The sequence below is a fragment of the Stegodyphus dumicola genome, chromosome 11, assembly GCF_044657685.1.
Source record: "Stegodyphus dumicola isolate Sdum_Otavi_A_Nest chromosome 11, ASM4465768v1".
Classification (NCBI taxonomy): domain Eukaryota; kingdom Metazoa; phylum Arthropoda; class Arachnida; order Araneae; family Eresidae; genus Stegodyphus; species Stegodyphus dumicola.
This window is the reverse complement of record NC_140778.1, coordinates 81,074,981-81,098,429: the sequence shown is the minus strand read 5'-3', so window position 1 is coordinate 81,098,429 and position 23,449 is coordinate 81,074,981. Positions and strand designations below refer to the sequence as shown.

At 33.0% G+C, this 23,449-nt stretch overlaps 1 protein-coding gene across 1 annotated transcript in view; it reads right to left on the bottom strand.

Moving 5' to 3' along the window:
* Window positions 1-2,539: 2,539 nt before the first annotated feature.
* The window catches only part of LOC118193658 (cubilin-like), a 435,777-nt gene continuing 414,867 nt past the window's right edge, over window positions 2,540-23,449 (bottom strand). Inside the window, exons 65-69 of the mRNA XM_085826886.1 lie at window positions 18,987-19,168; window positions 16,072-16,231; window positions 8,353-8,597; window positions 3,813-3,924; window positions 2,540-2,839 (exon numbers count right to left, since the gene is read on the bottom strand). Coding sequence (XP_085683012.1) covers window positions 2,757-2,839; window positions 3,813-3,924; window positions 8,353-8,597; window positions 16,072-16,231; window positions 18,987-19,168 — 782 coding nt within the window. The 3' untranslated portion in view covers window positions 2,540-2,756. The remainder of the gene's footprint in view (window positions 2,840-3,812; window positions 3,925-8,352; window positions 8,598-16,071; window positions 16,232-18,986; window positions 19,169-23,449) is intronic.

Sequence of the window (23,449 nt, the reverse complement as noted above, 5' to 3'; positions counted from 1 at the left end):
AATTATGGCTAGATTAGTTTGCAAGCAGAGACTTTGCAAGCAGAGACCAACCTTTCTAAGATATACATGAATTTACATATTGGAGCGGTTTGAAATTTGGCATCACTTTTTTCGGGCGATAATAATGCCAAACTATAATAAGCACTTTGTTAAAATTATTTGAAAGCATAAGAATGACTTTGATACTTTGATACTTTTGATATGCCTGTTTCAGCAGGAATTATATCCCGCTATTACAGGCACCTCAAATAACCCCGGACATAGCATACAGTGCTTCGCAGAAATACCTTAATAAGGGACTATCGAAATCGAAATCGAAATCGAGTTAATGGCTAGGTGGCAATTAGTAGCCAACCGCTACTTTAACCGTCTCTGTTAGTAAATTGCCCTAAGGCGTTGGTACTTAAGTTTTTTAATTAAGGCGATTTACGCCGCGCCAACTAGGCGAAACTTGTCAAATTTTGTGAAATGTAGGTGGAGTGGAGAGAGATGATTGGCAGGAGCCTGTCACGTGGGTGGTCACCAGCTTACGCGTACAATGAGAAATATTGGAAATATTAATAATTATCAAGTTTTGAAACAGAAATAATAATGAGACTATTTTTTCTCCACTCGTTTACAATGAAAAAAAGAAAAGGGGTTGCTATAAATTAAGAAGTTCGCCAAATAAATTATTGTTGCCGAAAACTGAAAAAAATACGCCAAAATAAATTTTTGAATTTCTCCGTAAATTTCGCACCGAATTTTACAAAATTTAACATTTAGGCATAGTTTGAGTCTTAGAATCGAAATATGGAAAAACAAATTGGTATGTAATATCAGAAAAAGTCCGATTTTGTGTCAAAATACCTATGTTAGATTGATGCTATATATAAATCTAATATATGTCCTAAGTCGCGCTTTCGAGACATGAAAAACGCAATTTGAATTTCGTCAATCGGCCCAGTAGAACAGGAGATATAGAACTGTTCTCCTTTTTTTTTTGCGCAGTGTACTTAACTAACTAGTATTAACAACCTTATTTAATTCCCCCAAACCTGGTTAATCTAATTAGTGAATGAACCGTAAATGTACGTAGAAACAATAACGCTTTCGTGTCTGCAATATTATGTACACAAAATTACGTTTTATTGTTAAAAATGTTTTTTATGCCCACTTTTAGATGTAACTGATTTAGTAGAAATCACTGTTGTTATATCTAGTTACTACCAATTATGTAATAGAGTAATGCATACGAGTGTTGTCTATTCAGTATCATATAATTTATCTTGCAGTGCATAGTGAAAGAAATGTTTGTTTATCTCATTTCCTACACTGTTAATACTAATTCTTTCATTTCTTGTGTGAGCATCGTGTGTTATAGAATAAACAACGCTGAAGTGTCTCCAGAAATAGTTGGCTTCGAAATTTGCAGGTAATTAGTAATAACAGGTAATTTATGCAGTCAAGCACTTAAAATTATCAGACATTACTGAGGAAAGTACTATACTCAAAAGTCTTATTTCTGAGATCTTAAAAGAATAGCAAATTTTAAGAGAAATTATGGTTTCTGAAGAAGCAGAATAAAATTTCAGTCAACCAGCTGAAAAGACTGATTGAGATGATGAATCAGATATATTTCAAAATGAAATAATGAGTCCCAGAGATTTGTCATGGGTTTATAAAAGACAGGAGATAAAATTCTAGAATGGCATAGATAAAAACTACGTTACTTGCAATGTGTTAAAAATAAATTTAGACAGAGAACGAATTAGAAGTACTTTTATATTGGAGAAAAGATCTTCTAACATTAAAAGAGTTTGAAAGAAGTAGAGGACTTCCTATTCACGTTTCATATGAGGAAAATCGCAATAATTTAACACAGAACCAGCCTATTCTCCAGAATTTGGACTCGAGTCGACTGACCAGTGTTTTGCAGATAGATCCATCGCTCGGCCGCTGGTGAGGTTATATTTCCAAAATTTGTTATTCGATTCAGTTTGTTAATTCCAGCTGAGGTAAAAGAAATTACTTATTTAAAAATTTTCCCATAAGACACTTCATTTATGCTGCTCTCATCCAGTGTAATAGTAAACGATACTAATTGTATTGCTGAATCCAGGTTTGAATCCCGGAGAAGGCATGGATGATATGTGAAAATGTATAGTGCCTGTACGGCATGGGAGCACTTAAAATACTAATGAACAGAAAATACTCTCAAGTCACTTGGTGGTACGGGGTGAGATCTTTGTATCCTGACGTGGTGAGAACCTGTACGATTAATAGTAAATTATTGCGTCCCGTCCACTTCTAGCTATGGCTTTATCGCAGCTGACCACCTGTTCGGTATAAGGTTAGCGATGCCGTATCGTTTGGCTCGAATTCGAACCTTGCCGTTTTAATAATTATGTTATCAACGCATTTCATGGAGAATTTATAAAAGCAATCTATTTTGTATATAGAATTTGCACCATATATAAGTTTGAGAAGTAATAATTATTTTGATAATTATAAATTTTTATTTCTGCTATAGATAGCACAAAATGATAAATAGCCAAGCTCTTTGCGAACATTTTATTCAGAAAAATGATTTTACAGGTATTTACAGATGCATATACTGTGAGTTTCATAGTAGAATACACTACAGTTTAGACAGAATACAATAGAATTCTGCCTGAGTATATGGAAATTCATAGGCAATTCAGGAAATTCGTAGGAATATATAAAAATATTTCAGGTGATTTCATAAAGTTCTATTTATAAATTATGATCTTTCTTCACAAATACATATAGTCACTACTATATGAATCTTCTGCTTCTACATTATGCAGCTGAAACACTGACATCCATTTCTCTGGAACTGTTAAAAATAAATTAGAGAAATCAGATTATGTTTCACATCTGATTAGAGTGACAGAAATTACTATGAAATTACTGTGAACTATCGATAAAGATAGTCTAAAGCATTTTATATTAAGAACATTTATATATTTTAAACGGATGATAGCAAACAATCTTAATTAAAAAATTTTTCGTACAATTCTAATCGGATATCAAATATATAATGTCATGTTATGAAATTATATAACTAGCAATGCATTTGTATAACGAACATCTGTCAACACAGATGATACAAATGCATTGCATAAACGGATGATATCAAACAATCTTAATTAAAAAATTGTTCTTACAATTCTAATTGCATATAAAATATATAATGTCATATTATGAAATCATATAAATAGCAATGTATTTGTATAACGAATATCTGTAAACACAGATGTTCATTATACAAATGCATTGCATCTAAATGAAAGGAAACAATATGTAAAGAATCATCGCGTTCCCTAGGGCATCGATTCCGAGATCACAGTCTCCAGGTGGTTAGTTACCCAAATGCCACGCCTATTGCAGCACGTGACTCAAGTGCAGAATATTGTCTTCTTATTCATAATCACAAGTTCGTCCAAGGAACCTTTCAGATTTACTTTTTTCCCTTACCGCTTTACGGATTTTTTTGATGATATGTAATGGCAACGTTAGAAAAATTGGTAAATATTCTTTTCCAAGCAAATAAATTGTAAAAAATTTGTAAATAAAATTATTATATGTGTATATATATAGCTCAATTTAGTTTTGAAAATTAAAGCAATACATAAATATGTTTAGATTTCTAAATTAACATTCTAATCTGTTAACAAATTTTAAGTTTACTCTTAAAATAAGTTTTAAAACGTGAAACTTGTATATGATAATTAAATACACCATAATTTACTATTAATAGAAGCATAATATAAAATAGCATTACAATAAATATTTAAAATGCGACTTACAGTAACCATTGGATTCAAATATCATGGTGAATCCCGGACGATCATTTGAAGGGCTTGACACAAACCTTACTATAATCTCATTATTTTGAGAGTTATGTTCAGCTGGCGTATCCTGTAAAAAAATTTGATTTCGTTTATAGTAGAAGCAAGTACTATTTAGTTAAAATTTTCCTTACTTGAAATATCGAAATACTAATATCACTTTATAGAATTGAAAATAATGTAGTAATTAATAAAATAAAAATTAAATAAATGTAATAATACTGTGCTAAGACAAATTTAAAAAGACTTTGTGCGACACGTATTGTGAATGAAATCCTGAAATTTATATTGTACCATTTTCAAGAAACAGAGGTTTTTAATATATTCGTGAATAATACATATTTTTCATACCATCAACAGAGCTATTTGAATTGTGAAGAACATTAAATGCCTTCTTCAGTCATTCAATTTCTGCAGTCTCTAGCACTAAGAATTAGCAATATTTAGATAGCATACCACACTTCCATCGCCTTGCAAACCGAGTTTATCTGAAATCGAAATCGAAATCGAGTCAATGGCTAGGCGGCAATTAGTAGCCAACCGCTACTTTAACCGTCTCTGTTGGTAAATTGCCCTAAGGCGTTGGTACTTAAGTTTTTAATTAAGGCGATTTACGCCGCGCCAACTAGGCGAAACTTGTCAAATTTTGTGAAATGTAGGTGGAGTAAGGGAGATGATTGGCAGGAGCCTGTCACGCGGGTGGTCACCAGCTTACGCGTACAATGAGAAATATTGGAAATATTAATAATTATCAAGTTTTGAAACAGGTTACCTAGATTGGAATAATTAAACTAATATCACGATCTAAATGAAGACAAATGGCACAACTAAGTGCAACAGATTAGAGTTTATCTGACTAAAATTTCCGGATTAAATCACACATGAAGTTCTTCGCTAAAACGTCATTCGTTATGATAAAAAAGTCTATATGAAATGAAATGTAGTTTGATAGTGTTTCACTTCATTCTTCAAAAAGACCTTATCATGTCATTTATAATTTCTTAAGAACACATTAGTTTCTAAAAGGATAAGCATCAAAATTTCTTTATCGTACGTTAATTGCCCTATTTGTGAGCTAGTAAAAACTTCCTGTTTTACTTTGGCATCAATCAGTAATAGAAACTTGGTCATTCAAATATGCAAACATTTTCTTTTCTTTGACAGAGGACTTCATGAATAGCTCTACCAATCCAATTTTAATCCTCAGAAGAAAGATTTAAAAAGCATGAGGATTCACGAATGATTTAAAGTTTACATTCATTTCTGCTGAAGTATGTAATTTAGGTTTTTTTTTTTAACTGATCGTTCTTTCATTTGCAGTGATATTTCTTGCCACTCGCACAAAAGGACCATTATGATAAAACACTGCGGTACATATTACGGTATAACATTGTGGTCACTTTGAAGGACCACTGCTTCTGAATTCAGTTTGATGAGCCGGCAAGCGTCCTCCACTCTTATTGGTTATGCGCGTGGCGAAAACATTACTGCAATGCGCTGCAATCCCACAGAAATAATAAAGGCTCAAATTTTCTTAACTGAAGTTGTTTTAACATCTTTTTTTTTTTTTTTTTTTTTTTGTCTAGGTGATTCCATTGTTGAAACTTGGAAAGCTTTTAGCTCATCTGGTCAAATAGCCTCTGCGATAAACTAAAAGTTCATAACAAGAGTATCAGCCTTTGCTATTGTAGTTTGCTTTTTTTTACCCCCAAATAGTTTCGATTATTAGATATTGCTTTGTTTGTGTTTGCCGTTCAGTAACTCCACACTTTCTTCATCATTTGTTGAACCATCTTTTACCTTTGGAATGAGATATCTATCATGAAGAGCTAATAATTTTGCTCAGTTGAAATTCGGGTACTCTGTGGTATGCTTCGATTTTGTAAAGACATCATTTTTTTATCAAACTTAAATATCAATTAGTATTGTGATATTGTTCAGGCTTCATTACAAGAATTGCCAACGGTATTGATGATCGCAAAATCTGAAGCCAGTTCAGGAAATTGTTTGCAAACATGAGGATTTAGATCTCATCCTGATATCCAGCTTTTCAGTCAAATAACAAATTATGGGGCCTTTTTGAAAACAAGTGTATATCACTGCATTTTTATTGCTGATTCTCAATGTGCATATCAGAATGCATATGAATCATTTACACTCTCCAGACAAAATGATTCTTATGTAGGGAAAAAGGAAAAAAAAAATTGATTTGGACATGAATTAACGAGACATGAGTGTACTGCGTTAACCACAAGGTCGATTATTATCGGCCAGGAGGGTTGCTGTACACTCGCGTATTTACAACACATTAAGTTTGTGAAGTGTATAGGATATTCTATTATTCATGAGAATATTTTAGAATATAGAATCATTAATATCTATTACTTATGAGATTTTGAGAGCTCATTCCTCCACTTCATGAAGGCTGCTAGATACAGTCATAGACATGGTACGCTGAAATGAAGTATAAGAAACTGGTACTCGCAACCATGCAGACTTTAACAATTAAAGTCTTCGACATTTTCAAAAGCTCTGGATGAATATTTAAATGGCATGCTTCAGAACCTTCCGCTTAAGCTGCGTATTCACTTGAAAACTATTGATTCTATATTTTAAAATTCCAGAATCCTTGACAGATGTTCAAAAGACGTGGACGTGCTGAAGATATATGACACTTTCTATAGAAAGTGTCATATATCTTCCAAATTACTATAGTAATTTATAGCCAAATTACTATACCATACAAATAGCCAAATTACTATAGTAATTTGGCAAAAGGCCGTAGACATATCAGGTGATCTTATTGAGGGAATGTTGGTGTTTTTGTCTACGCTAACAAAGTCTCTTCAAAACTATCAACGTGTTGCCACTGCTTTTTATCCAACTGTCGCACAAAGTGTGGATGGGGAAGGAGAGGATTACTTCGTTATTCAAAAAGATCTGTGTCAAAAAAAAAAAAAAAAAAAAAAAAAAAAAAAAAAAAAAAAAGGTTGTAGCACTGACGGCAACCACGAGAAAATATTGGTGATTACCAATAAAACAGCAAAAAATATGCTTTTTTTCTTTCTAACTAACACTTCAGATGAGCATGAATAGAGGTCTGAGTTTGTAGAGACATTAGGTATTTTTGGAAGCAGGCAAGATGAAAAATTAGGAAACACCTTCGCCGGGAATCGAACTGCGGACCTCTGGAATACGCGCCCAACGTGCAGACCACCACACCACGAAGGCATGCCAAGAAGGCGGTACAAATACCTTATATACTCCCCCCATTTAAAGGGCGACTGGGGTTTTTAAAAGACCCATTCGCCAAATCCTGGGTGTGGAGAATCATCATCCAACACTCTTTTTAGTCCGGAAGCCACTGTAGAGCTATTAGATAATTTGGAAACCGGAAAATTGAAAAATGAGTAATGCATTCGCCGGGAATCGAACCGCGGACCTCTGGAATATGCAACCAGCGTGCAGACTGCCACACTACAAAGGCATGCCAAGAATGCGGAAGAAATCCCTTATAAGTTAAAATGTTTAGCAAATTTTTAAGGTTAGGATTTGAATGATGAAAAAAAAGAGATCTTTTTCAAGATTTATGAGATTTGTGGCTACGAATGTCGTATCCATGACATAAGAAAAGCTTTGATATTTAAGTAAACTATAAATTATCCCAATTTAAGATTATTAGTTAGAGAATTAGTTCCCAGTGATTATTTTAGTCCATTTGCTGGACATCTGTTGCATAAAGAGCGTTATGACAAGCATAACGATCTGATAATTAATTTAATATGGAGAAACACATCAAGACTATCTGTCTTTTAATGTGAAATGGTTACTAACAATATATATAGAAAAATAAAGAAAGATCTCACATTCTCTTTTCTTGCTATAACTTATCACCCTGATTTGCATCAGATACACAAAATCATCATGGCTCAAGGAAAATCTTAGCACTTATTGTTAGCCAATATCTTGAGCAAATTATTTCTGGTAGTGCATTTGATGAACAAACTCGTAATTTTAATCGAGAAAATTCCGAAAAAATCGAGAAAATTCCGAGGCGGAATCCAACGATTTTTTCTCATCACCAACCCTTTTGAGAGGACTTTCGGTTGACGAGTTTTAGGTGCTCCCATGCTGCAAATACATAATACATTTCCGAATCCATACTTTGTCGAAGGCTCAAACGGGGCGCTAGCATTATGGCAACTGGCTTTCCTAACCGCCATACTGATCTGGGCACTTGAGACACTCTCAGTAAGATAGTGCATCGAAAAGAGACTTTTGGAATCACTATACATGTCTATTTTTTGCAGTTCTAGCTACTCAATATACATTTTATGAGTTTGCAAGTCAATAAAATTATGATGCTATTTCAACACAAATTTCTCAGTTGTACTTCATCTCTGGTAATGTGGTCTGTCTTATTATTTCACAATCATTTACCTAGTCTTATCCAGAAAGTGATAGAAATAAAATGTATTTTATTGTTCTTGCTACTTACTGTTCCGCAGTATCTGACAATCCTCTTCGCAATGTCGACAGTGTGGCCATCGTAAATCTCCACATAATTCGTGTCGCAGCCGTCGGTGGAATTGAGAGCGAAAGACGTGAATTGAATCCGTGCAGTATGATACCCTGGGACAGAAATGTACCAGATACAGTCTGCAGTCCTATTGTACGGTTGTGGAAACAGTGGACTGGATAGAGCCCCTTTCTCAGCATACAGTCGCCCGCCACATCCTCTTCCTGTAATGTAAGAAAATAATTTAAAACACCTCCCCTTTTTTTTAGCCTTTTGGCGAAATAATCGTTGCCTTTCTTAAGTTTGTAAATTAAGCCAACTAATTAGAGCAAAAGGGCTTTGTATCGGATTACTATAAATGTGTCGTTTCACTTTTCATTCGAGTCTGCTACAGTTTCACAAACTGTAAGATATTTATGTTTCAAATTGAATTTATCTGCTGTGTAATTACAAACGAAGCTATCTGAAAGCAAAAGATGCAGTGCTTAAGAATATGCGCATTTTTTTAACTGAAATGGTTTCAATAATAAAAATACATTTAATTCATGAGTTATCTAATTAAAAATATTCAATATGTTCTTAATGATGTTTAGTTTACAAGTATGCTGCAACCCTCCTGGCCGATAATAATCGGCCTCATGGTTAACACAGCACACCTGATGCAGACAAACAATCTTAATGATTAAGACACAATAACACGCCGAATAAATACTAATTCAGATGTCAAACAACAAAAATCAGCGTTATATTTTCAAAATTTTTGCAGGACTAGTTTCGATGGTTTTACCGAAATTATGTTTTAGTTCTTTAAAGAAATTATGTTTTAGTTCTGGTTTCATCAACAGATGGCGCCACTTGCTTATTCCTGTCCAGGCTTTCTTATCTTATCTAGTCATTATTTCCTATCTTGTTCATTGGCGGTTTTGCAGCTGAGGATGGTTGTTCGGTAAAACCATCGAAACTAGTCCAGCAAAAATTTTGAAAATATAACGTTGATTTTTGTTGTTTGACTTCTGAATTAATCTTAATGATGTTATATTTTTTAATATTTGTTTGATATTTTATAAAATTTTAACGAGTTTTTGATTAACAAACTCGACGATTTGAAAGTGAGCAGTGACATTTTTATCTCCAGCACGCGAGACTCTCTATGGGAAATTCTAAAGATATGCTGTTTTTAAATATTTTGTGACTTTGCTGTTGAATTGAAGTTTATGTTATTTAAATGTGAAGATCGTGATAATCTCTTAAATAAAGTTAACAAACAAAACGTTAATAATAAAAAGATGAAAAAAAGTTTTGTAAGCCATCTTATTAAGAAACTGAACATTGCTATGATAAACTGAGAAAAGCCTGAAAAAAAAATAAAAAACGTATATGCCAATGCATAATTTTATATGCCTATGCATAAAAGTGAATGGGAAATTCCAAACATACTCTACTATGCTGCTTTTAAAGTTGTTGTGATTGTGCTGTCGAATTTTATATGGCGTAAGTGCGAAACAAACGACGCCTAATAATAAAGCTAAAAAGACGAAAAAAATTTAGGTAGCAGGTGTGGATGAAACTGCAGACCGGTAGACTACGAGCTCAGCGAGAGCATAAAATACCTTAAATAAGTCACATGAAGTCAATATGTCAACCACAGCCATGACATTAATTAATATCGAACTAAATCGATGCATTTAGAATCTGTGACTTTGGTCTTTTGTATTTTTCGTTTATATTTGTCAAATTAAAAATAATGATAACCCAGAAAATAATGAAATGTAAATCTAATAAACCATTTTTTTGAAACTTTTCATTCATATTCTTACTGTAATTATCTTGAAGTTATTTATGTGCAATTATTTGTGCTATTATGTTGTGTGCTGTATATTTTAGAAAAAATATAAGCAGGTCGATAAAAATAGCCATTCTTTTAAAAGGGGATTATGTAAGAAAAGGGCTGGGGAATTCCTGTAAAAATGAAAGGAAATTATACCATTTTGATTTGCATGAGCACAAGCGGATAAATGTATTGTTGCGTGCATACGGGTTTATAATAGAAAATTGAATACATTCAGAACTGAGGATAACTTGATAAAATGTATTTTACCCAAAGTAACACTTTACAGACCTTTCCACAAAAATACTCGTGCAACTCTTCTCAGTATCACAAAGAACAATCAGTAATTGCATTTCAAACTACCAAGAGCGTTAAACACAACGCAATGCAAAGCGAATCTCGTAAAAGGCGAAGCTCTCTCCGATATCTCAATACTCCGACTTCAGACCCTAACTAACACCTGAGAGTAGATGTTATCTCCAATCTTATATAGTTTTTACCCGGCCGCCGAGAAATCTCTTGGTTCTCGAAACCAATGGAAGGCATGTGAGAGGCGGATACAGTTACAGTTGCACAAGTAGATTAATTACAGTTATTCAATTACAATACCTATTACGGTGATACAGGAACCAGACAAAAATGTCGCCACATGGTAGCCAAGTTTGGCATTTTTTGGCGATTTCTCGCCAAACTGGCGAGATAGCTATTTACTCAATGTTAAATAGACTTGATCCGGTATTCTTGTTTTTCTGGCCGAGCAACGTCTCTTTAGATTTCCATGTTATATTTATACAGGAAAAAAATTCCATATAATTTCATTAAAGCTATTTACTGAGATTGAAAATTCGTATCAGTATATTGTTTGGCAATGATATTATCTCTGGCATAATATCATGCAAAGAGAAATGTTGAAAATAATTTATATACCACAATACAGGGAGATTCTAATCAAAACTGCATTTTGAAAAGGCTGTATAAAAAGAGCCACTAGTCAGAAGGACTTGAAATTTGACCTGAATAGAAATGAAGCAATAAGGCCCGGTGGTGCAGCCGCACCACAGGTCCAGACTGGGGTTCAACCCCCGAACCCCAGTCTGGACAAGGTCGACTAAGCCTTTCATCGCTTGATTTCCATCCCTTGGATCGATAAAATGAGTACCATGTTCGCTTGGGGACTAAACACTGGGGATCCTGCGACAAGCTGACCAAGTACAGGTAAAAGTGTTGAGAGCACTAGAATTTCATTAAAGATTGCTAAGGTATAACTCCCAAGAAGTAACCAATTAGAGCATGGAGGGAAGGACAGAAGAAGAACAAAGCTGATGATAGCTCTTTAGAGGGAGATTTAGGAGTTTATTATTAAGAGAGGAGGACAGAAAGGGAGAAAGGTTATTCAACAAATGAATCTTTGTTCAGTTGAATCATCATATATAGTATTATCTTTTGATAGAATAACATCTAGGATGTTTTCTAAAGTGATCTTCGTAACATTTTTGTCATTATTTCCTGTATTAGTGACTGTAAGTTGCGTTGGGTAGCTAATTTTGGTAGTTGTGATTTTGTACAATGAGCCATATATATCCTGGTTGTTTGAACAATAGTTGTGCCATGCTTTGAGTTTTGCAGATATTATTTGCTTTTTTATATGAAGCTTTTTGTTTTCTGTATTTTTGGAGTATGATGAGTCGTTCTTCATCAGTTTGCGATGATTTGAGTTTTCTTCGTAATACTCATGTTTTGTGTTTTCCTTTGCTTAGTTCTTTTGTCCACCAGTTGGTTTTTATAATGGGGCCATGATGATCTTTTGTAGGAGGTACGTTCGTGGGTATCTTGAGTCTTTCTTGATAAGTTCCTTGGTAATATTAGTAAGTTCTGTTTTGGTTGTACAGAGAATAATAGAATTGGTAAAGTTGAATTTGAAATTGGATTGAACTTTTGTTGCAATTTCTTTTCTTTGCTATTACTGATTTTAAATTTTGTAAGTGCGGTAAAGGGCGTATATTCAGTTATATCAAAAGAGATATATTTGTGATCAGATTCGGTATGTTCATCTGGTATTGATCTGTTGTTAATTTTATTAGCAAGATGGGTTGTAGAAATAAGAAGATCAGTCCAACCTTTATTGTAGGTATTATCAAAGGTAGATGGGTCAGTGAAATGATTATGTAGAATATATGAGATCGTTTGCATAAAATTCTTTAAGTATTTCTCCTCTGTGATTAGTTTGTAAGTATCCCCATAAAGTACTATGCGAGTTAATAACTAATAACACGCGGATTATTATATTTTTGTAAGATTTTATTTAGTATAGATAAGGCTTGATTTGGATTTTCTGACGAAGACATATAGATATTAGTAATAAGAAGCTGAGATGCATTAGTATTGATTGAAGCTGTAATTGTCTCGAGTATTAATAAATATTGTAGGATTCAATTTATTGTTTGGAATGAATATGGCTGTGCGAGGAGATAAAACAGCATTTGAAGCATGGCGTTGAATAATTGTCCAGTTATTTGGAATTCTTCCTACTTGTCAGTGATGCAATAAGTTTCTTGTGTTATTATAATATCTGATAGATGATCTACTTGATACTGACATAGTCGGTCGGTGGCGGTCTTTGCTCTTTGAAGATTTATTTGGAATAATTGGATGCAATTATTATTTTTTTTATTGATGGGAAATGGTTGATAGATAGTCTGCAGGTACTTGCATTATTGTTGATAATATGTCCTGAATTTTGCTCGTCTAACTTCTGTTTGATATGTGGAGCAGGAAATAGTTGAAGCTGGATGTTTACAGTCAAAGTTTTTTTGCATACTTTTCATTGTTAATCCAGCAGTTTATGCAGTACGGAGTTTGGGTAGTGCAGCAAGAATGGCGCAGAACGAGCGTCTTGGTTTGAAATGACAATCTTTTGTCTTATGGGAGAAGTCCTGGCAGATTTGGCATCTGCATACACCGATAAATTCGGTTATTTTATTGGTGCGCCATCCGATATATATTTGTTTTTTACTAATTTTGGAAAGTCTGACCGTGACATTCTATGATCCATTTATCAGTATTATTTTTATCACTCAGTTTAAATAAGGATCTTAGATCGGAACTATTTGATTGTGTTTTTTGGGCTTTAATTTGAATCAGTTCATCAGAAATGAAATTTTTTGGAATATTATGAATTATGCATTTTGGCATTCTGACTTTAGGACATTTTATGTTAACTATTTCTTTTGCAACTGTTTTGGCATTGAGGTTGTAGCTTATTTTTTCTATATCTTCTGGGTTATGACAGTGTATTGCTACGCCTCCTTGACGAATGGTGCTTATTTTTTTGACATTGATATTTCATGTTTGGATGGGCAATATTTCTTGCAATTTATCTTGAAACTTTCCACATAATCTTGCATCCTTTGGGTATAAGAGTATGGTATTATTCGGTTTACTTGGTACAGTACTCGTAACTTATGCATGTAATCTTGAATTAGTATACATGGAGTTGTTTCTTGGTTGGTTTATTTGATAGTTGGAATCAATTCTGGGTTCTAGGTTGTTATAAAATTCCATATTTGGATAAAGTTCTTCTCTATTCACTTGAAGACAGTTGTTTGATTCTACTAGTTTATAAATGAAATTTGGTTGACATCCTATATTGTCAATAAATGGATTAAATGATCTTCTTTTTTCATGAAGAGAGGAGTAATTGTGTACTTGATTATCCTGTCTTTTCCTTGGACGTATATTGGCAGAATTCTCAATTCTGTCTGGGATTGGTGTTTCAATCATATTTTTCCATGCTATTATGGATTCAAAACTTGGCTGGAAGGTTGGAGTGCTTATTGGATATGTTGATTCATCATTTAACGTTACTGATGTTGGTTCAGTTGCAAGATTGAGTGATGTTGGCCCCGTTGGTCTAGTTGAGGTGTTATCCAGTGCACAATCTTTGAGGAAGTCAACAATGGATTTAATTTTGTTTCAAAGTTCTTTAGAAAGATATATCTCTTATGTTCGCTATCGCTTTTTAAAAGAGAGAGGCAATTACCGCAAGCATTTTGAATTTTCATTAGTCTTTCATCATTCAAATCTAATACAGTTGGATTATCATTTTGGTCTGCAGATATTGTAGATAATGCAGATGATGATAGCGGATATACACTTGGATTAGTATGAGAATAAATAGTGGAGTCGGAATTATTTAGTGATGAGTTGCTTGATGATGTAGATATGTTGTGTTGAACGAGTAGTTATCAAATAAGTCTTAATAGTAAATTGTAAAGTTAAAATTATAAAAAGAAATATATTAAGTATTATAAAAATAGTTCAGTAACTTGATAATTTAGTAAAAAATAAAGATAATATATTAGGTATAATGCATCTTTGCCTTTGTATATTACACTTTATAACCGTAGTAAATTAAAAAAGATTATCGATATTAATGCAATTATTTTGTTTATGTCTAAAATAATCTAAGGTAAAAAGTAATTAGTTGTTAAGTTCCGTTTTAGGTCAATGTTTTACAGAACATAAAAAATTTGTTTTAGCATGTGCTTTTCCAAAATCTCATATTTGAGTTTGAAACAATGGCTTTCTATTTATATTAAATAAGAAAATTGAAAAAAAAAATCAATATTTTGAATAATATTTTACACAAAATAAAACTTTTTTACATAAAACCTATATGAATATAAAGATCAAATTCAGCTGTATCAGCCTATATAAAAATTTTTACATTTTAATATAAAGATAGGCAGAAAATATTGATATAAAGCTTTGAAGATAGTCGTTTATATGCTATTTAATGGATAAATACTGTTATAATTGTTGAAGTTATAAAACTTACAAATTCGTGGATTTTCTAATTTAAATAACTTTTGACTGCCTTGATGTACACTTTCAAAACTTGCATCATTTTGTTCCATTCATGGCGGGCTTCACATTGATATAAAACTTATAGAATACCCTTTCTTACGCAACTTGGTTCAAACACTAACGAGCTTCCCCTCAAAAAGACACGTTCACCTTTGAGAGCTAATAGTCCACTAGCTGTCCACTTGGCAAGCTGACCACTTGTTCAGGGCATATGCTCACGCACCCCAGGGCCCACGGTCAAGAAAGCAGGTTTCGGGGCACTGCAGGCTTTGGCCCACTAGGGCTGTTGCGCCACTGAGTTTAGTTTTATAAATGTAGCAATAGGTCAGTTCGAAATTTTATAAATAGATGGCCGTCTACTTGTCATATTATGCTAATTAAAGGACGTGACATACGAACCAGATATTTAGCTTAATAAAAACGCGTTGTATACATATGCATTCTCCTTATGCTACGTTAAAGAAGCTTGTGATGACTCTGTCAATGAAGGTGCGGGCGCTGCTTGTGAAGCATTTTAATAAGAACAGTGATTATCATTTCTATCATGCTGATCAGTGGTTCCTTTTTTACAGTCTTTTGGAACTTTAATTATAATCACCCTGTAGTTTAAGCTTTGTTACAACTATATCACCTTATGTTGTAAATGATTGAAATACAAAATTTTATTTATTTCCTCACATTTCGATTGTTCTGTGTTTATGTTATATATATTAAAAAACTTTATATTAACCTGTGACTCAACCAATCAAGCGCTGAATAAGAAAACACGAAATTCTGTAAATACCAAGATATTTACAAAATTTCGTGCCTGATTGGTTACAAAAGAGCAGTTTATGATTAGAAGTGGTTTTGGAGTCTGTTCCAGTAGAAAGGGTGAAAAAGTAGTTTTGTTATAGCTTACAAATTTGCATAGTAATTTTAGTTAAATATTTTTTGCGATTTAATGAACAAGATTTCTAAATTCACTAAAAACTTCACACTAATTTCTCACTGATAACACTTACCTTGATCTGTTGTGGTATAAGTAGCGTAATAAGCTCCCAAACTATATTTTATAGAAAACACCAGATGAAGGAAGTTCCCTGTCGAAAATGCAGGAGGAGGTGTTTCATAACCACATAAAGTACTTAATAATCGCGCTGAAGTATTTTGGCCATCATAGATCTGAAAGATAGAAAGAGCGCAGGAATAAATTGTCGGCGCATTGATAGCAATTCAGGTTTTGACAACAAAGAATCATTTCACATGATGATAAGAGAATATCGATTAAATATCTTTTTAATGTTAGTGGTAGAATATTTCAAAGAATAAAATTATAACTTGTAACAGCTATATGCGTAATGTAGATCATCACATCAAATCGAGTTTAATTTGAGTTACATTTAAAATGTTCCAGAAAAATTCCAACAGAGTTACGTGGAATATTTGGAAGTTTAAAACAAATACCGCTGAAATAAATTCGATGAACTGCTTCGTACAGGGTATGTGTAGTTTCTAAAATGTAGTTGAAATTTTCTTCAAAATTTCGGCCCGGCAAATGCAAGGGTACTATGTTGCAGTCGCGTACCTCCTGTGTCCCACATGTTGTCCAGCGCGTAAGCGTGCAAGTTACTTGTGGTTGACACCAAAAACAGCATAGTTGCAGTTTTGGATTATGAACTGTCTGGCAGGTTACATATGTTGTTTGAATGGCGTTGAAGTTTGTGAATACGAGGAGTGAGCTCTTGTGTAATGATTAAAAACGCGTTGTGTACGATTGGCGGATGTAAACCCTCATGATAGGTGGGTTTTAAGTCTGCAGATGACAAAACAACTCGGAGTACGAGACATAAACGCCCTTCAGTAGGCCAACTAGAAATGAAGTCGCATATCTCCTGAACAGCCCCCGGAGTCTTATATGCTTGTTTAATCTAACCTGACAAGCTGGGCCCGGGGGCATAAAATATACGAACCAACAACGTACAAGGAAGTCATGTGTTACACACATCAAATTTAAAAGTTTTAAGTTGCTCTATATTTCGTTCTTTGAATGCGGCAAATATACAACATATTATGTGCTTAAGTAGAGTATGGTACAGTCAAAAGTCTTTAATCTGGACTCGTCGAGACTTCGGCGATTCCGGATTATCGGTTTTTCCAGATTCTACATCATCAATTTAAATCTGGTAAGATGGCATGCAGAAATTATAAAATTAAAAATATGAAACCGTAATTTATGAAATAAGGAGCAATTATGATCTAAAGGGTATCAAAATTTACAAAAAAAAAAAAAAAAAAAAAAAAAAAAAGCTTAATGCTTATTTGTTTACTTTATTAAACATTTCTTTCAACGCGCGCATGTGTAAAGCATACATTACGCATAATCGAAATTAGAAAATTGCAACCACAAAACTATTTGATGTGTATTCGTGATATTTACAATGACGAGGAATTTCATTTAAATCATATCAAAGACGGAGTACATCGAGATGAAATACTACATTTAGTAAGGAATTATAAGCCGAATGAAATAAAAACATCTGCCCTGAAGATAAGGATAATGCTGACAGATCAACTTCCAGTTCATTGCGCACCGCGACGTTACCCCCTCCCCCCACCGCAGAGCAGCGTAAAATTGGTAAACAGATTTCGGAATGGTTAGAGAAACAAAGGATATGCCTTTATCCATTTTTTGCAGCAATTCCACTTTTTGTTTGATGGACATCGAAATATGCTTTCGCTTTGTAGATCCTTTGGCAGCTCTAGAATCGGAAATTCTTTTTGACATAATCGAAAGTTCAAGCTTACTTTTATAAAATTGTTCTAACATTCTGCAAAAAATAATAAGCCGGATCCAATTAGAAGATTAAGGAACAACGCAATCTGCAACATTAACTGAAATAGATAATTAGATAATTTTTGCTGAGCTTATACCGTCCGTTACACATTAAACGCGTGTGCGTAAACGTATCATGCGCATGCGTAAACGCATTATGCGGTTAGGTCGTGCGCAGAATGTTTGTAGCTTTGAGGTCCGGATTATAGATCATTCCGGATTATGGACGTCCGGATTAAAGACTTTTGACGGTATTAGGAAATGGCTCGTATTAACGTTAAACTTAAGGAAAACTACAGAACACCCACTGAGGGACTAAAATCGATCGGATAGAAATTCGTATGTCGAACTACGAGATTTCAGCCGTCTTATTTACATTGCAAGCATACATAAAAATTTGAATAATGCAATCTTTAGTACGGTGAAAAATTGGAATCTGCACTATATAGTAGGTATTTTGATTTTGAGTATTTATTGAAACGTTTTACTGTTTTGCGACTCTCTGCAAACGCAAAGACACACAAGTAATTTTTTAAGATGTGAATGCGAATCTAAAGGAAAAGCGTGGTCAGATTTTAATCACGTAATCAATAGGGAAACTGGGCTTGGTGACACATTAGGATATCTTTAAGAATTCCTTATCGACCTTTAGGACATCCTTATCCGTTTGGATATCGAGAACACGGCCATGAAAACCAGAATTCTCGGAATTTTAATAAAATCTCATTATAAAATTAAAGTCATTTCCATTTCTGTTGAGCACGTCAGAAAAATGTAAGAATTTTTTAGTTCTTTTTTTGACCTTTTCCCGTCTCGTCAAAAGTCTTATTTTCTATCTAAAGCGCTTTCGCGACATATCAGATCAGAGTTACTTTAAGGAATATCTGATCTGATATGTCGCGAAAGCTCTGAGTGCTCTGAAATTTGCAAATCTGCAAAAAAACATTTAAGAATGTTCTAGAAAGGCTAATATAAATACAATATTTGGGAAAAGGAATCGGACTCGCATAATACAAATATATATATAAGCACTCATTTCTCACTCTGAGAGAGTGGGTTTTAATTCGGAACAATTTTTTATTCTCATACAATCTAATTCCTTACTTTTAGGTACTCTTCAGCACAATTTTCTGAAAGATCTATCGATATGTCTAGGAAGTACAGAGAAATGGTTTTCCCTGCTGTGGCATTGATGGTCATTGCACAGTAGCTTTCCGTGTTGTACTGATAAGGATAATCCGAATTCGATAAAACACCATTGTCTTTCATGAAAGTTCTGTTGCAATCTATAATATACAGGAAGGAAAGTAATTAAATAGTGTTGGTACTTAATTTGGCATACATGATTATTCAGTACTAAAATGTACAGATTTTGTGAAAAAAAATGGTAGAGACAAATGTTAAAATAGAGACAAACACAGAGCTTGTTCGCACATTTTTTTTAGATGATTTTGCTTTTCTATAAAACAAATCTTCTGCTTAGAAATTTTGTTTCAACTGCAACTACTTTTTTTGAAAATACAAATTATCGTATGCTACTTGATAATTTTGTTTTCATGCAAAATGGCGCTTTTAAATAAACAATAGATGGAAGGCTATGTTTGCGCTCTTTCCGAAGAAAATTATTCGTTTCTAGCTATAAACACAGAGTAAAAATTCTTTTTTTAGTTTGGAGGCAGATGTCAAAAACTTTGTGAAAGCCATAGTTTCCATATCTAAAGTTACGATAGTTAATATTATAAGCAAGAAAAGGAGAAAAAACATCAAAGTCTATCTTTTCCACTTGAATTCAGGAGAAAAACCATCCAGTTACGATAGTTAATATTATAAGCAAGAAAGGGAGAAAAAACATCAAAGTCGAAAAACCTTTTCACTTGAATTCAGGAGAAAAACGGAATGTTTCAAATGTTGCAAAAGAAAGACATTTAATGAAAAATATCCTTCACATAACAGACGAAAATCATTAAAATGCTTAGTGTCAACTGTAAATAAAGGGATTAATGTGAAAAAATATAATGTGCACCGTCCTTTCTCCACGGCATATCGCTGACGCAGAACACACTGCAGGAGTCTTTCTGAGAAACATTTATCAGGACAAAAATGGAAAAATGTTGTCACAATAGATGAATCATGGGTATATTTAAACGAAAGCAATAAAAAGAGATCTATGTATTATCATCAATGAAAAGAAAAAACTGAAAACATAGATCAAAGAATCCAAAGAATGTATTTCAAAGGAATTTATGACTGCGCTGGCTTCATATAACGACAAATTAAAAATAAAGAGAGTGGAGAAAATGTAAAGATCAAATCCACATATTATCAGGAAGATATTTTATTTTCATTTTTCAGGTATGAAATGCCTTATCTTTACCCACAGCGCCATCAATCAGTAAAACTGCATTAAGACAAAGCAAGCAGCCACACGTTAAAATCCACTGTTAATTTCTTGGAAGAAAGAAGAAACCAGTATCATATCCTTCACTCAGATTCTTACTAAATCTCTTGATGTCTCACTCATGGATCTTTGACCTTTGGGAGTTTTAAAAAATGGATTGTTCAAAAGTCGATTTACAACCGTTCTTATACCTTAGAAAACTAGTGAAAAATACTGTTTATCAAATACAACATTTAAAACACATACAAATTTAGGTCAAATATTTCTATAAATACAATGAAAATAATTTAAATATGGGCAAATATCCTCTATTCAAGGAAAGAGTGTCTTTTAAGAAGAATCTGGTTTTAGCTATAACAGCGAAGTGAGAACGTGCTCTTACGTCGACTAGTTAAAAATTTGGTATAAGCCAAGGAGAATCATATACGGTTTATCAAGAACAACATTTAAAACACATAACCTTTAGGTAAAATATTTCTGTAAATACAATGAAAATAATTTAAATATGTGCAAATATCCTCTCTATTGAAGGAAAGAGTGTCATTTAAGAAGAATCTGGTTTTAGCTATAACAACGAAGTGAGAACGAGCTCTTACGTCGACTAGTTAAAAATTTGGTATAAGCAAAGGAGAATGATATACGGTTTATCAAGAACAACATTTAAAACACATAACTTTTAGGTAAAATATTTCTGTAAATACAATGAAAATAATTTAAATCTGTACAAATATCCTCTCTATTGAAGGAAAGAGTGTCATTTAAGAAGAATCTGGTTTTAGCTATAACAGCGAAGTGAGAACGTGCTCTTACGTCGACTAGTTAAAAATTTGGTATAAGCAAAGGAGAATCATATACGGTTTATCAAGAACAACATTTAAAACACATAAATTTTAGGTAAAATATTTCTGTAAATACAATGAAAATAATTTAGATATGTGCAAACATCCTCTGTATTCAAGGAAAGAGTGTCATTTAAGAAGAATCTGGTTTTAGCAATAACAACGAAGTGAGAACGTGCTCTTACGTCGACTAGTTAAAAATTTGGTATAAGCAAAGGAGAATCATATACGGTTTATCAAGAACAACATTTAAAACTCATAAATTTTAGGTAAAATATTTTGTAAATACAATGAAAATAATTTAGATATGTGCAAACATCCTCTGTATTCAAGGAAAGAGTGTCATTTAAGAAGAATCTGGTTTTAGCAATAACAACGAAGTGAGAACGTGCTGTTACGTCGACTAGTTAAAAATTTGGTATAAGCAAAGGAGAATCATATACGGTTTATCAAGAACAACATTTAAAACACATAAATTTTAGGTAAAATATATCTGTAAATACAATGAAAATAATTTAAATATGTGCAAATATCCTCTGTATTCAAGGAAAGTGTGTCATTTTAGAAGAATCTGGTTTTAGCTATAACAACGAAAGTGAGAACGTGCTCTTACGTCGACTAGTTAAAAATTTAGTATAAGCAAAGGAGAATCATATAAATATGTGCAAATATTCTCTGTATTCAAGGAAAGAGTGTCATTTAAGAAGAATCTGGTTTTACCTATAACAACGAAAGTGAGAACGTCCTCTTACGTCAACTAGTTAAAAATTTAGTATAAGCAAATGAGAATCATATAAATATTATGAGAGTTGGAACATTAATGGGGACAACGATTTATTTACAACTGACACAAAAGTGATTTTTTTGTGAAGCATCTTTTGGCTTTTGATGCAGTCATTAGCGTTAATTGCAGCCTTAAAAAATATTGCTGTTTAGCAGCAAACACACACACAAAAATCATTAATAATACTGCCTGCCTTCGTTTTTAATTCTTTATAGATCTTCAAATATCCGGAACCACCCATAACAGTGTCTATGCAACAATACAACTGGATCTCAGATTTAATTCTTTAAATGCAATAAAACTTCAAATACTTCGACGAACTGATTATTGCCTATCGGAATCTCTTTACATACAGAGCTCATCAGCACAGCGGTTACAAACTTTCAAGAGAGATTTGTTATTATTTCTTGGTTTCTGCATTATAAACATGTTTCAACCTGTTCGTGTCTAACGACTATGTATTGCTATGTGATTTTCCATCGTCTAGGTGTATTCTCTCTCCTGAAAGTTTATAACCGCTCTGTTGAAACACACTGTATAGTGGAACACCAAATAAACTGACCCATTGAGCTACAAATTAATTATGATATTTAATTCTTTACGTGCGATAGAATTTCAGAAGTCTATGTACTGCTATGTGATTTTCCATCGTCTAGGTGTATTCTCTCTCCTGAAAGTTTATAACCGCTCTGTTGAAACACCCTGTATAATGGAACACCAAATAACCTGACCAATTGAGCTACAAATTAACTATGATATTTAATTCTTTATGTGCGATAGAATTTCATATGTCTGCTATGAACATATGAATGCTATGAAGTCTGCTATGAACATATGAATATCAAAATATTCGGTGGAACTACAGCTTATCCAACTCTCATGTTTAATGTCTTATACAGAGCAACTCTAAATGGAATGATTCATATTGCAGCATATCCGAATACTGAAAAAAAAATCCGGAAATTTATTTTTATCTGTTGGCTAAATACATACTTCCCATAATATAAATGGGGATATTTTGTTTGTGTTTGGTGGTTTTGTTTGTTTTTTATGTGAACCGAAACTATACAGTAAGAAAAGTAAAATGTAAGATTTTTTTCGTCAAAATTATGCAATTAATTTATTTAAATTTATTTAAACATACAGCCCATTTTAATTAAAATAAAACAATAAAATGACTTTTTATTTTCGCAGTGTCAAACACTGAGCATGCAGTTTTGTTTTTGCTTGTGCTGGTTTGTTTTGTTTGTTTTTTACTAAAACAAAAATTATACACTAAGAAAAGTAAAATATAAATAATTTGCTTCCGAAAAAATTAGGCAATAAATTTATTTATGTTTACTTAAACACACATCCCATTTAAATTAAAATAAAACAATAATATCACTTTTCATTTTCGTATTGTCAAATACTGAGTACGCAGTTTTGTTTTTGTTTGCACTAGTTTACAGTTAAACAGAGAAATTTGTTTATTTCTGTAAATTAAAATGCATAATTTATTATTGCCTTGTTAAAATTAAACTAAGCCAATAAGTTTTCCTATAGA